Source organism: Protopterus annectens, chromosome 1.part0 (genome assembly GCF_019279795.1).
Source record: "Protopterus annectens isolate FY-2018-M chromosome 1.part0, PAN1.0, whole genome shotgun sequence".
NCBI classification, from domain to species: domain Eukaryota; kingdom Metazoa; phylum Chordata; order Ceratodontiformes; family Protopteridae; genus Protopterus; species Protopterus annectens.
This window is the reverse complement of record NC_056725.1, coordinates 1,051,053,466-1,051,066,814: the sequence shown is the minus strand read 5'-3', so window position 1 is coordinate 1,051,066,814 and position 13,349 is coordinate 1,051,053,466. Positions and strand designations below refer to the sequence as shown.

Below are 13,349 nucleotides of genomic sequence, written 5' to 3'. Positions count from 1 at the left end.
CTCAAAGTTTTCATGACAGAGGTTTTCTGAAACAAGATGTTGACTCAGCTAGCAGGATGGTCTAACAAATCAATAGGACAAAAGCCAAGCTTCTGATTCATCTTTATTATGGAATTTGGTAGCAGCACTAGATATTTGCAACAGATTATACATAGACATTGGAAAGTTTTGCATGTGGAGGATAGATTGGCCACATTTTTACCATTTAGATGTCAGTTTGGTTATAAGAGAGTAAAAAACATAGGTGGTTGGTTTAATCATAAAAAGGGAAATAAGGCAGCTAAGAATATGATAGAAACCAGACTAGAAGGGGGCCCCCAATTGGTTGCTTTTCGTGTGGACATTGTAGGTTTTGTAAGATGGTTCTCAAACAAAGTTCTTTCACTTCCTTTAATTGTTCAAAAGTTTATGACATCAAAGTGATTGGGTAATTTATTTGGTTAGCTGTACTTGTTCTGCCTTTTATGTGGGGCAAACTTCTCTCCCCTTTAAACTCAGGATTCAGAACATATGAGTGATATTAAATGCCACAAGAGTACTAATGCTTTATGTAAACATCAATTGAAACATCATTCTGCTCAATTTAGGTTTACTATTATAGATAGAATTTATAAACAAAATACATCACAAGAGGATTTGCATTATTTTTTGAGCCATAAGGAACTCATGTGGATAAATAAATTATGAGCCTTATTTCCTCTGGGACTTAATGAACAAATGTGATTGGCTATTTATGGGGTGCACTGTTGGTTCTTATGATATAAAAACTGTTTGTAATATGTCAGTTTATGTAGCACTGATGAAGGCCATATGCTGAAACCGGTATGCTTTTTTCACCCTTTGGGTGTTATGAGTTACTTATGTATTTATACTAATGGAAGCAGAAGCCCATAATTACATTTTTATATATTAAATATTTATGCAACTGTGGATTCTGGTGCTGGCTTGTGTGTTTTTGATAACCCTAGTAGTAAGCTTAGAAAATATCATTGTTGTAGAAAATATTGCAAGTTTAAATTAAAACAAAGCTGAATGCTTCTAGTCAAGTTTCACTTGTTTACACTAGTACTTAGTTATTGACAATTCTCTGAAACCTTCTTAGGAAGAAGAGGCCCAGGACATTATGAATAAGATGCATACGGTTGAGAATGATGTAGAAGTTGCAAGAAAAACTCTTGAAGAACGCAAATCCTTGTTGGCAGAGGCTGAGCAAAAGTATAGAGACATCAAGGAAAAGATCAATTCTATTGCAGAGGAAGCTGACCCCATAAAGGTAATTTCCCTTTGGATTGTCTGTGATGTTTATTAGTCTTTAAATTTTACATTGTGGTGATCATCTTCGTGTTTCACTGTTGCAGTCATCACATTTGGGTTATCCCTGCCAGGGTAGCCCTCGGCCGGCCCGAATACCAGAGGCTTAGTATTTCTGCATCGGTTGCTGTCGCTTGAAGACTGACATGAAGTCGTCAGTAGTATAAAGTAAGGCAGCCGATGCCATTACATCAGCCTTTCTTGCCGTGGAGCCTGAAGCAGAAGCAGCCGAAGTCTTCTAAGCTAAGTACCCAGTTGGGGATCCTTTTTTTTTTCTTGCACTAACCGATGTCAGAAAAAGTTAATTATCTCGCCTGTGGAAAACAAATCTTGTTTAGGCCCAGACCATGACGTCCCTTATTGTCACTTCTGTGCTTTATTCAACGCCAGAACTATCCATCGTCAGGCCCTTCTTGTAGCCAGATATTTTCTCTTACAGTTCTCAAATTCCAATATGGCTTCTAAAAGCCATCCGACAGCAGATCTTCCGAAAAATACGTAAAAATAGACAGAGACAGACCGCACAGGTCCAAACCTACCGATAACGCTTCCGTTAAGCTGGTCATCAGTTCTCCGGTACTCAGTGAGGCACTTTCGCAGCCCCTGATGCCCGCTTACGTTGATTTGCAGGCCGCTACCGAGACCCTTTCAGAGTCCGGTATCCTGCAAAACTCTTCGACTAAGGATCCTGTGGTTGTCTCGCCCTCGAATGGGTCCGGTGCCACTGAGCAGACACCGGCTTCCGAGGAAGTCCTTCACACTACCGAATCTCGACACAAACCGACGTCTTCTTTCGCAACTACCGAGTTTCTTAGGTCCAGGGTACGAGCTACACCCAAGAAACCAACGACTCACTCTCAGGCGCCTGCTACCTTGCCTCAGTCTCAAATGCTTAAAATGGCGGAAGACCTTATCGTGCTAATCATGGAAGGCCCAGCTACCCCTTCCAAAAGGAAAAGAGATCTGTCCCCTGTAGTTTTGTCTGAACAAGAGTCAGATGAATCTGATGCATCTGAATATGAAGATTCTGATGCAGAGGATTCCATTCCTTTAGCCTCTCCCCCAGAGGATTCTGTCTTTGGGGAAACCCTGCCTACCTTAAGGGAGCATTTCCAGTGGGAGAGTCAGGACTACCCTCAGTCTAAAAAGAGACTCGGGGAATTCCTAGATATTCTGCAGCACAGACCCTTAGCCATCCCCCCAGTCCTGGATGTTGTGGCGGATGTTTTCCTTGAATTCAGCTTGACTGCTGACACCTTACCACCTGCTCCAGAAAACCAGACAGGTACTATAGAGTCCCTGAAATCCAACAGCTGACCCTGAGGTCATTTCTCAAAGGCCAAAGGGGATTAAAGCAACCACTGCTATGAATCCCACCCCCTCAGACAGGGATTCATGAGCATTGGACAGATGGGGTAAAAAAGTATACATCTCAGCTGCTCTTGCTATCGGGGTACTAAATGGTCAGTTCCATGTGCTGAAATTTCAGCAACATACCTTGGAACTCCTTAAACATAAAATTGTCTTCCCTTCCTGCTTGGGCAGAATCTAAAGATTTACAAAATTTAATGCATTCTGCAAATCAAGTAACTAAACACACCTTGCACTGTGGTTTTGACGCCCTGGAAGCTTCTTGCAGGGCAGCAGTCACTGGATCTGTCGTTAGAAGGCGTGCATGGCTTAAGGAACAGCCCCTGCCAGACCATGTCAAATCTAAATTGTTGGATGCCCCCTTACACAAGGATAACTTATTTGGCACTAAGGCAGAAGAGGTTTTTAAAAAAGATGGAAGAAAAAGCAAAATCTGTGCAAACATTTAATGATGTCTTGCAGGTCCAACCCCCTAGGTTCAGCAGGCATTGTCCCTCCAAGCACTGGTCCTTTCCTGCTCCAAGTAAACCGGCCCAGCCAAGGTCCCGTGGAAGCAGACCCAGGGAATGCAGAGATCTAAGCAGTGGACTACCTCCACTTCAAACCAGGGAGTTCTAAGCCATCCCCTTATGGTAAGAACTCAAAATGACTCACCACCACCACCACCCTCTCTGCTCTCCTTCACTTACCTCTAGAAAAAATAACTATCCTTTCACTCAAGCACCTGGACCACCATTACCAAGGACCACTAAGTTCTGAACATAGTGTCTCAGGGATACAAATTTTCCTTCCACACCCTTCCAACCCCAAAAGGGTTCCCATATCTACCTCAAAATCAGTGGGCAGAGACTCAAAAGCAAATCCTTTCCCTGCTCTCTATGAGGGCAATAGAGCACATTCCTGCAGAAAAGATATCCCAAGGTTTCTACTCCAGACTCTTTCTGGTGCCCAGAAAAGAGGGCACCTGGCGCCCCATCCTCGATCTATCCATTCTAAACACCTTCCTGGTGATACTAAAATTCAAAATGCTCACCCTCCAGCAGCTGCTACCCATGCTCTCCAAGGACGCTTGGCTAGCCACTGTAGATCTAAAAGATGCCTACCTCCACATTCCTGTCAGGGAATCATGCAGGAAATATGTCTGCTTCAGGGCAGGATCTCAGCACTTTCAGTTCTCTACACTTCCCTTTGACTTATCTTCTGCTCCCAGAGGTTTCACAAAATGTCTGGCTCCGGTCATTGCCTTTTGCAGACAAAGAAATATTCAAATTTACCTATACTTAGACGACTGCCTTATTCAGGCAGACAGCCAGGAAAGGCTGCTCAAGCACCTGGCCTTTGCAAAGACCCTACTAACCTCCTTAAGATACACAATCAGTGAAAAGAAATCCAAACGGATGCCCACACTAAGGATAATATTCCTGGGAGCAAGTCTGGACACAGCATCCCAGATGGCATACCTTACTGCAGAGAAACAAATTTTCATGACAGCCTACTTCTCTCAACTAGCCACCAGGCCCCAGCTAACTGCAAGGAAGAACCTGCAGGCTCTGGGCTTCATGACATCTTGCATACTACTCATTCCATATGCCAGACTACATATCAGGAAACTTCAATAGTACCTAAAGAGCCTTTGGTGCCAACACTCTCAGGACATGGAACTCTTCTATCTATAATTCCTTGCCTCAGAAAAGATTTTTCTGTGGTGGGCAGCAGCATACTCCCAGGACAAGGGAATACCTTTCTACCCAACCCCTGCCGCCCAGACCCTCACCACAGACTCATCAGACTACGCTTGGGGTGCCCACCTGGATGGCATGTGCATACAGGGTCAGTGGAGCCCACAGCAAATCGTTCTGCACATCAATCAAAAAGATGGCTGTGCAGTATGCCTTGATGGCTTTCAAGCCCCTTCTCTCTCTAGGGGCTCTCCTGACCAAAACAGACTGGGACTCTCTCCTACCATTTATGCAGGCTGGCCATGACCCTTTGGCACACAGCCTCTGCCATGCAACTATACCTGTTAGCACAATTCCTACCAGGCTCTCTCAACCCTCTGGTAGACCAATTAAGCAGAAATCTTCTGGACCCACACGAGTGGCAACTCAACAGAAGTACCTTCACCCTAATAACTCAGCAGTAATTTCTGCACCAGAGCGCATCACTGTATGGCTTGGAAAGTGGATGCCCTATCCTTATCCTGGGTCAATCTATCGGTCTGTGCCTTTCCTCCCTCCTTTCATCCCCAGGCTACTGCTCAAAATAAGGGAGGAAAAACCAAAGACCATTCTGATAGCTCTAGACTGGCCCTGGCAGCACTGGTACCCCTTGCTGCGCAGCCTCTCCCCGCTCCCCGGCATCTTCCTCAGATTCCAAACCTCCTGACCCAGAGGGAAGGGGAATTCATGCATCCCCAATTACAGACTCTCAATTTGGCAGCTTGGCTTATTCCCAGGCCCCAAACCAATCTGCCAACCTCAGTAAACAGGTTCTGGATGTTATCTGTGAGGCCAGACATCCTAGCACCAGAAAGTCTTATGCAGACAAATGGAAAAGGTTCTGCACCTGGATCCAGGCTAAGGGAGACAATACTCCCTCCCTCTCATCCTGGATTTCGTAGCTGACCTACTACACAGTGGCCTCTCTTTTTCCTTTATAAAAATGCATGCCTCTGCTATTTCTGCTCATTTTCCCACTGAGCAGCCCCTTTTCTCACACCCTTTAATCAAACAGTTCCTAAGAGGGGCTAGCAACTTAAGGCCACCCAGAAGGGCACCACCACCAGCTTGGGACCTTAACTTTGTTTTGGAAAAGCTCACCCTGCCCCCTTTCAAACCTGCTTATTCTGCAGAGCTAAAATTTCTCTCCTGGAAATCGGCATTCCTTCTGGCCATCACTTCAGCCAGAAGAGTCTCTGAGCTGCAAGCACTCATGGCTGTGGAACCCTTCATCATTTTCCATGCAGACAGGGTATCCCTCAGAACTAACCCATCATTTATGCCCAAAGCGGTTTCCAGTGTGACTCTCAACCAATCTGTTCATTTGCCCACCTTTTTTCCCAATCCCCAGAACATGAGGGAAAGGATTCTTCACTCTCTAAATGTGCACAGACAGCTCAGATTCTATTTTGACAGGGCTAAATCCTTCAGAATGTCTGATCAATTGCTGGTTAGCTTTGCTACAGGGGCAGAAGGCAAAGCCATCTCCAAACAAACCATTTCAAAATGGATACCACACTGCATCCATTTCTGCTACAAACAGCATGGAAAGCCTCCCCCCAGGGGGTCAGGACACACTCCACCAGAACAGCCTCCACCTCTGCAGCCTTCCTCAGAGGAGTCCCCACCAGGGGCATCATGGAGGCTGCCACCTGGACATCAGTTCACACTTTTACCAAGCATTACCACTTGCCTCTCTTTTCCAATTCCAGGGCAGGGTTTGCCTCTGCAGTCTTGCAGGGCATCCTAGCCAGCCTCTAGTTGCATTGACTGCCTCCACCCTTTTTTCTAAGCTTTGGGAATCAACCCAAATGTGATGACTGTAACAGTGAAACACAAAGAACATAGTACAGTTGTGTACACTTACCATAAATGTAGATGTTCGAGTGTATTCACTGTTGCAGTCCTGGTTTCCCTCCCTCCATCCCCCTTTCTTCTCTTTCTCCTTTTATTACCATTCTAAGTTGTTCTTAACTTACAAGGGAATTTTTGGTATCTATCTTCCACTGGTGGGGTTTTCTTCCACCAGAACCTAGCCTCCTACATGGGGGCTCCTGACAGGTTAGGGCAAGAAAAACTGATGTAATGGTGTCTGCTGCCTTACATTATACTACTGACAACCTGACGTCGGTTTTCGAGTGACAGCAACCAACGCAAAAATACTAAGCCTCTGGTATTCGGGCCGGCCGAGGGCTACCCTGGTAGGGATAAGCCAAATGTAATGACTGGAACAGTGAATACACTCAAACATCTACATTTATGGTAAGTGTATACAACTTACCAGTTAACTTTCTGTGGCAGTAAAATGATGTATGCTCTTTTTTGTAAGTATTATAAATACTGAAAAAAAAGAGTGCATTACCAAAATTTTCCTTTAGTGTGTATGTATTTATGCTGATTGTTATGACCACAAAATACTCATGTCATTTTTCTTATTTTACTGTATCATATTGGTTTAAAATCCTTGTTATATAATGTTTTTGTTTTCTTGGCAACTAACTATGCTGTTAAATGGGGTGCTGTACCCTAAGAGTGGATAGATATTCATATGAAAAAAATATGGCTTTTCTTAAGTATGTTAAATTTAACTCTTACTGCAGTAAAAATATTTCAAGTGCGAACTGAAAACAATAAGTTATCTATTCCTAACACCTGTCAGTCTGCTTTCCTGGGTCAGTCATCTTCCCTCATCCAGCGTATACTGTGTTTGTCATTGTGTTTCTTGCCTAAAACCTGCTCATATTAGATGTGCTTTGTATGGATCACTGTTAAAGTAATCACCACCACAGGGATCTTTGCTTCTGGCAGTGGCCTGTTTTTCAGAGCTTTGCACCTCCCTCCTGGACAGGCTGACTGCACCTTTTCAGGAACATTGACACATTTGCATATTTAATGTAACAAAAACAACCCAATATAAATAAGATACCTTTGCAGAAAAGCACAAAAAGTCCACAAATAATGAAGAAAAAGACTACAAAGGAATGGCTCCAGTTCAAAAATTCGAATACATTAAACGGAATGTATCCAAATTATCCAATTTTCTTCAAGCTCCAAAAAATAAACCAAAAATCTGAAATCCAGTATAACAAAGCTTTAATGGTACACAAGCACTTTCACAGGTTGCTTCTTCAGGTGTATAACATCAATTAAAAAACACACCTTATATAACCCTAGAAACAGTCACATGACTGATGCATAAAATTTAAAACCATACACACAAATAACATCTTAAAAACATTTAAAACTATATAACTACTTACACTCAAAATCTTAAAAATGCACATAACATCATACTTCTTCTATTCAAAGGTCTTTTCTTCAACACAGGTCTCATGGGTACAGAATCATTCAGACCATGACCTGAATTTGCTCTAAGTCTTACTATCCACTCTGCTTCTTTTTCCTCAGTCCTGGCCTTAATATCACCTCCCCTAACATCAATAATAAGCTCTCCCTAAAACAAGAAATTTAAATGAATGCTGTTCATTTGTGGCTGCTACATGCTTCGCCAATGCATTAAAACTACTACTCTTCTTTATGTGATACACATGCTCCCTAATTCTATCGCTAAGGGGGCGATCCGTCTTCCCTATATAAAATTTATTGCATATCTGGCACGTAGCCAAATAAACAACATGTGAGGTATCACATCTTGCACTGACTCTCAAAATAAAAATCTCATCAGTGTCAGGGTGTTTGAAATGTGTCTCCTTAGAAGTAAAATTACAAAAATGACATTTTCCACATGGTGTGGTATTCTTTGCCCCTGTATCAAATTTTGATTTTAATTCTCGATCTATACATAATCTTCTTCTCAAACACTTCTCTTTTAAAAATAAAAACTGTGGATTCATTCCAGCCAGCTCTTTAATCTGACCATCTGTGGTCAATATATTCCAGTGTTTATTGATAATATCAGTGCATATTTTGACATCTCTGGAATAGCTTAAACACATTCTTAGTTTGTCATTTCCTAGATGTTCCTTTCTATTTACAGTTTTCTTAGAGAAGTATGGTTTGGCCTTAGTTTCTCTTGTTCTCACAACTTCTTCCATATTTTTCATGACCATTTTCTCATCGTACTCCCTCTCTAAAAGTTCTGTCCCTGTCAGTTCTAATTGATTTTCATAGTCATTCTTCTTGACACTCAGTCTTGATGCTCTTAAGAATTGATTTTGAGCTACGTTTCTAAATATAACGTTAGGGTGCATGCTATCTCTATTCAATAACTTATTAGCATGACAAGTTTTCCTATAAATTCTTGTACTAATTTTACCTATACTATCCTTTTCTACATAAACATCTAAAAAACTAATACCCGATTGTGAATAATCCATAGTAAACTTAAGAAAACCTGTAGAATTATTAATAAATTCCAAAAATTCATTCAATTGATGGACAGTCCCTCTCCATAAAAGGAAGAGATCATCCACAAATCTCCTATAAAACATAACCATTTCATCATATTTACCTCCTGTGATATGTTCCATTTCCCATTTGAACATGACAGCATTAGCATAACTATTGGCACACGGGGTGCCCATTGCAACCCCATTTTTCTGCCAATAGGTCTTCTCCCTAAAAACAAAAATATTATTCTCAAGAACAAGTTTCAGTAATCTCTGTATCAGCTCTATTTTTTGACTATTAAACTCATCATTAATTTTTAATAGATGTCTCACATTTCTAATACCAATATAATTTGGTATAACTGTAAATAATGACACAACATCCATTGTCACAAACTATTCTTCAGACAAACATCCCTCATTAGTAAAATCAAACAAATCTCTAAGAAAGTGCTCAGTGTCTTTTAAAATATACTTTGACCTATTAATTATTGGTCTCAAATTTTTCTCAATAAAAATAGATGCTGGCTTCGTACACCAATTCTTCCCAGCCACAATGGGCCTCATGGGTGGTCTGGTAGAATTTTTATGAAGTTTGGGTAAACCCTGTATTTTAGGAATAGTGGGTTCTGATATCAAAAAATATCTAATCATATCATTGTCACAAAGTTCAAGTTCTAAGTATCTAATTTCTTCAATCAGGGCTTTAAACTGTCAATTTCATATGCTTAAATATCAGCAACAAGTCATGGGCTTACTTAAACAGAAAATAATGTTGATTTCTGACTGTGTGGAAAATAGAGTTACAGGATTTATTGCATTCAGCTGAACAAGTTGTAAAGCATACTTTGCAGTGTGGTTTTGATTCCTTGGAGGCCTCTTGCAGGGCCGCTGTAACTGGATCTGTGATAAGAAGGCATGCTTGGCTCAAGGAGCAAAATCTGCCTGATCATGTTAAAACAAAATTGTTGGATGCTCCTTTACAACAGGACAGTCTATTTGGTAATAAGGCAGAAGAAGTTTTGAAAAAGATGGAAGATAAAGCTAAATCTATGCAAACTGTAAAAGATTTCCTACAAGTGCAGCCACCCAGGTTCAGTAGGCACTGGCTTACTAAGAACTGTTCCTTTCCAGTACCCACCAGAGCCGCACAGGTCAAACCCAGACACTCTAAAGGCTCCAGGTTTCAGTCACAAGGAACTTACAGAACAAAACAATTGGGTGCCTCCACCTCCAAATCTGGAAGTAGCAAGGCACCTCCCTACGGTAAACAGTCTCAATGACTTTCCTCTGGCATCTCAAAGCACTTATCTTTTGGCAGCCCCTTTGGGGGGAAAACTAGCACTTCATGCACAAAATTGGCATCTAATTACTCAGGACAAGTGGGTTTTAAATATAGTATCCCGGGGATACAGATTTCATTTCCACATGTTGTCAGTCCCAAACGGATGGCCAGATCTGCCTCCAAATCAGTGGGCAGAGGGGCAGAAGCAAGTTATGTCCCTCATGAATATGGGGGCTATTTAACCAGTACCAGAAGAGGAAAAGGGACAAGGTTTTTATTCAGGACTTTTCCTGGTACTCAGAAAAGACAAATCATGGTGTCCAATTCTGGACTTATCCATTCTAAATACATTCCCAGACATTCCAAAATTCAAGATGCTGACTGTACAACAGTTACTGCCTATGCTAGGCAAGGATGCCTGGTTGGTAACTCTAGACTTAAAAGAGGCTTACATGCATATCCCAATCAGGGAATCTTGCAGAAGATACCTCCGCTTCAAAGCAGGCTATTTGCATTACCAGTTCTCTGCACTGCTCTTTGGCTTATCTACTGCGCCCAGGGTCTTCACAAAGTGCCTGGCACCAGTACTTGCATTTTGCAGACAAAGAAACATTCAAATTTATCCTCATCTGGACGATTGTCTAATTCAGGCAAAAAACAAGGACACTCTTCTACAGCATCTGGTGTTTGTAAAAAGGCTTCTAACTTACCTAGGGTACACCATAAACAAAAAGAAATCACAACTGGTACCCCCTCAAATAATTATATTCCTGTGTGCAAGCTTGAATATAACTGCCCAGATGACTTACCTCACGCCAGAAAAACAAATCCAATTGATGACTTACTTCAAACAAGTGGCCACAAAAACCCAGTTATCTGCAAGACAAGTTCTGCAGGCCTTGGCGTTCATGGCTTCCTGCATTCTACTAATTCCATATGCAAGACTGCATATGAGGAAACTTCAATGGTACCTAAAAAGCTTATGGAGTCAACATTATCACAGCCTGGAAACAATGATTCCTATCATTCTTTGCCTACAGCAAGAGTTCCTGTGGTGGGCAGAGGCCTGTCACCAAAACAAGGGACTGTCATTGATTCCACCCCCTGCCCACCAAACCCTGACTGCAGATGCATCAGATTATGCTTGGGGGAGGGGGGGGGGCGCATCTGGCAGGGAGATGCATTCAGGGCGAATGGAGCCCAAATCAAATGCACCTGCATATCAACCAGAAGGAGATGCTAGTTGTATAGAATGCTCTGACAGCCTTCAAGGACTTTCTTCATCCAGAACAACTACTGATAAAGGCAGACAACACCACAGTCATGTGGTGCATAATCAAGCAGGGAGGTACCCATTCCTACCCCCTTTGCAGACTAGCCTTGGCTTTGTGGAACACAGCCTTGACTTACCAAATACATCTACAAGCTCAATTCCTGCCAGGAAAGCAAAATACTCGGGCAGACGAACTAAGCAGAAATCATATGGACCCACACGAATGGAAACTGGATCCACAAATCTTCAGCATGTTGACACGCAAATGGGGGAGCCCAGACATAGATCTTTTTGCCTCATCCCAAAACTATCAGCTGGACAAATTCTGCACAAGAAGCCATCACAAAAAAGCTTGGAAAGTGGATGCTCTATCCTTCAGCTGGAAAAAGGCAAAGGCCTTTCCCCCTCTGCCTTTGCTCTTCAAGGTATTACTAAAAGTTAGACAGGAAAAAACAAAAATTATTCTGATTGCTCCAGACTGGCCTCGCCAATACTGATACCTGCTCCTACGCAATATGTCACACCTTCCTCTATGGTACCTGCCTCAGACACCTTATCTACTGTCTCAGCAAAACTATCAAATTCTGCACACTCAGCTCCAAACTCTGAATCTTGCAGCATGGCTAATCAACTAATTTCACCAGTTACATCTCTCAGCAAACCTGTGATGGATGTCATTTTGGAGGCTAGAAGGCCTAGTACTAGAAAATCTTATGCTGATAAATGGAAAAGATTCTGTGCCTGGAACCAGGCACAAGGAATAAGCACAGCAATGCCCAATATTCCTCAGATTCTGCAATATTTAACTGAGATGCTTCACAAGGGCCTATCTTTCTCTTCCATAAAAATCCATGCCTCCACCATTTCAGCTCATTACAACACAGAGCATCCCCTCTTTTCTCATCCCCTGCTAAAGCAGCATCTCAGAGGGGCCAGAAATTTAAGACCTCCCAGGAGAGCACCAACTCCGGCATGAGACCTCAATTTTGTGTTGGAAAAGCTCACCCTACCTCCTTTTGAGCCAGCTGCTACTGCAGACATAAAATTTCTCTCTTGGAAGACAGCTTTTCTTTTAGCAGTCACTTCAGCTAGAAGGATTTCAGAACTACAGGCTCTCATGGCAGTGGAGCGTTTCATTATTTTCTACTCGGACAGGGTGTCGCTCAGGACCAATCCATCCTTTATGCCTAAAGTGGTATCTAATGTGGCTCTTAATCAGACCATTCATCTGCCAACTTTTTTCCCAAATCCACAGAACAAGGGGGAGTGGATTCTGTATTCATTGGATGTACACAGACAACTAAGATTCTACTTGAACAGGACAAAATCTCTAAGAATATCTGAGCAACTACTGGTGGCATTTGCTGCAGGGGCAGAGGGAAAGGCTATTTCAAAGCAGACTATTTCAAAATGGATAAGCCATTGTATTTGTTTCTGCTACATGCATCATGGTAAACCTGTTCCCAAGGGGATCAGATCCCATTCCACCAGGGCTACATCTACTTCGGCAGCCTTTCTCAGAGGGGTTCCTACCAGAGTCATTCTAGAAGCTGCTACCTGGAGCTCAGTTCATACATTCACCAAACATTACCATTTACCTCTCTTCTCTAAGTCCAGAGCAGGCTTTGCCACTGCTGTCCTGTAGGGCCTTATAGCTGCTCCTAATGCTGTATAATTCCATCCTCCCAACCATAGCTTTGGGATTCTACCCAGATGTAATGACTGCAACAGAGAAACACGAAGAACATAGTACAGTTGTGTACACCTACCATAAATATAGATGTTCTAGTGTATTCACTGTTGCAGTCCTGGTTACCCACCGCCAGCCCCCTACTTTTCTCTTTTTTATACCTCTTCTTTCTTTTACTATGCTCAAAAGCCTTTTTGTTGTATTTGCTTTTATTTGGAGGTATATTTTTTGTGTTCTAAATTACATGCATATGTAGATATATATATTTTGCTCCCCATTTGGGGGGCACCTGTTATCTGGGGCAAGAAAAACTGATGAAAATGGCGTCGGCTACATGTTTTATACCCCTGAT

The 13,349-nt window shown here is 42.3% G+C and overlaps 1 protein-coding gene across 1 annotated transcript in view; it reads left to right on the top strand.

Annotated features, from left to right (window-relative positions):
- Positions 1–13,349, top strand: part of SMC6 (structural maintenance of chromosomes 6) — a 1,850,548-nt gene that overhangs the window by 1,412,206 nt on the left and 424,993 nt on the right. The window contains exon 20 of the mRNA XM_044068538.1: positions 1,103–1,273. Coding sequence (XP_043924473.1) covers positions 1,103–1,273 — 171 coding nt within the window. The remainder of the gene's footprint in view (positions 1–1,102; positions 1,274–13,349) is intronic.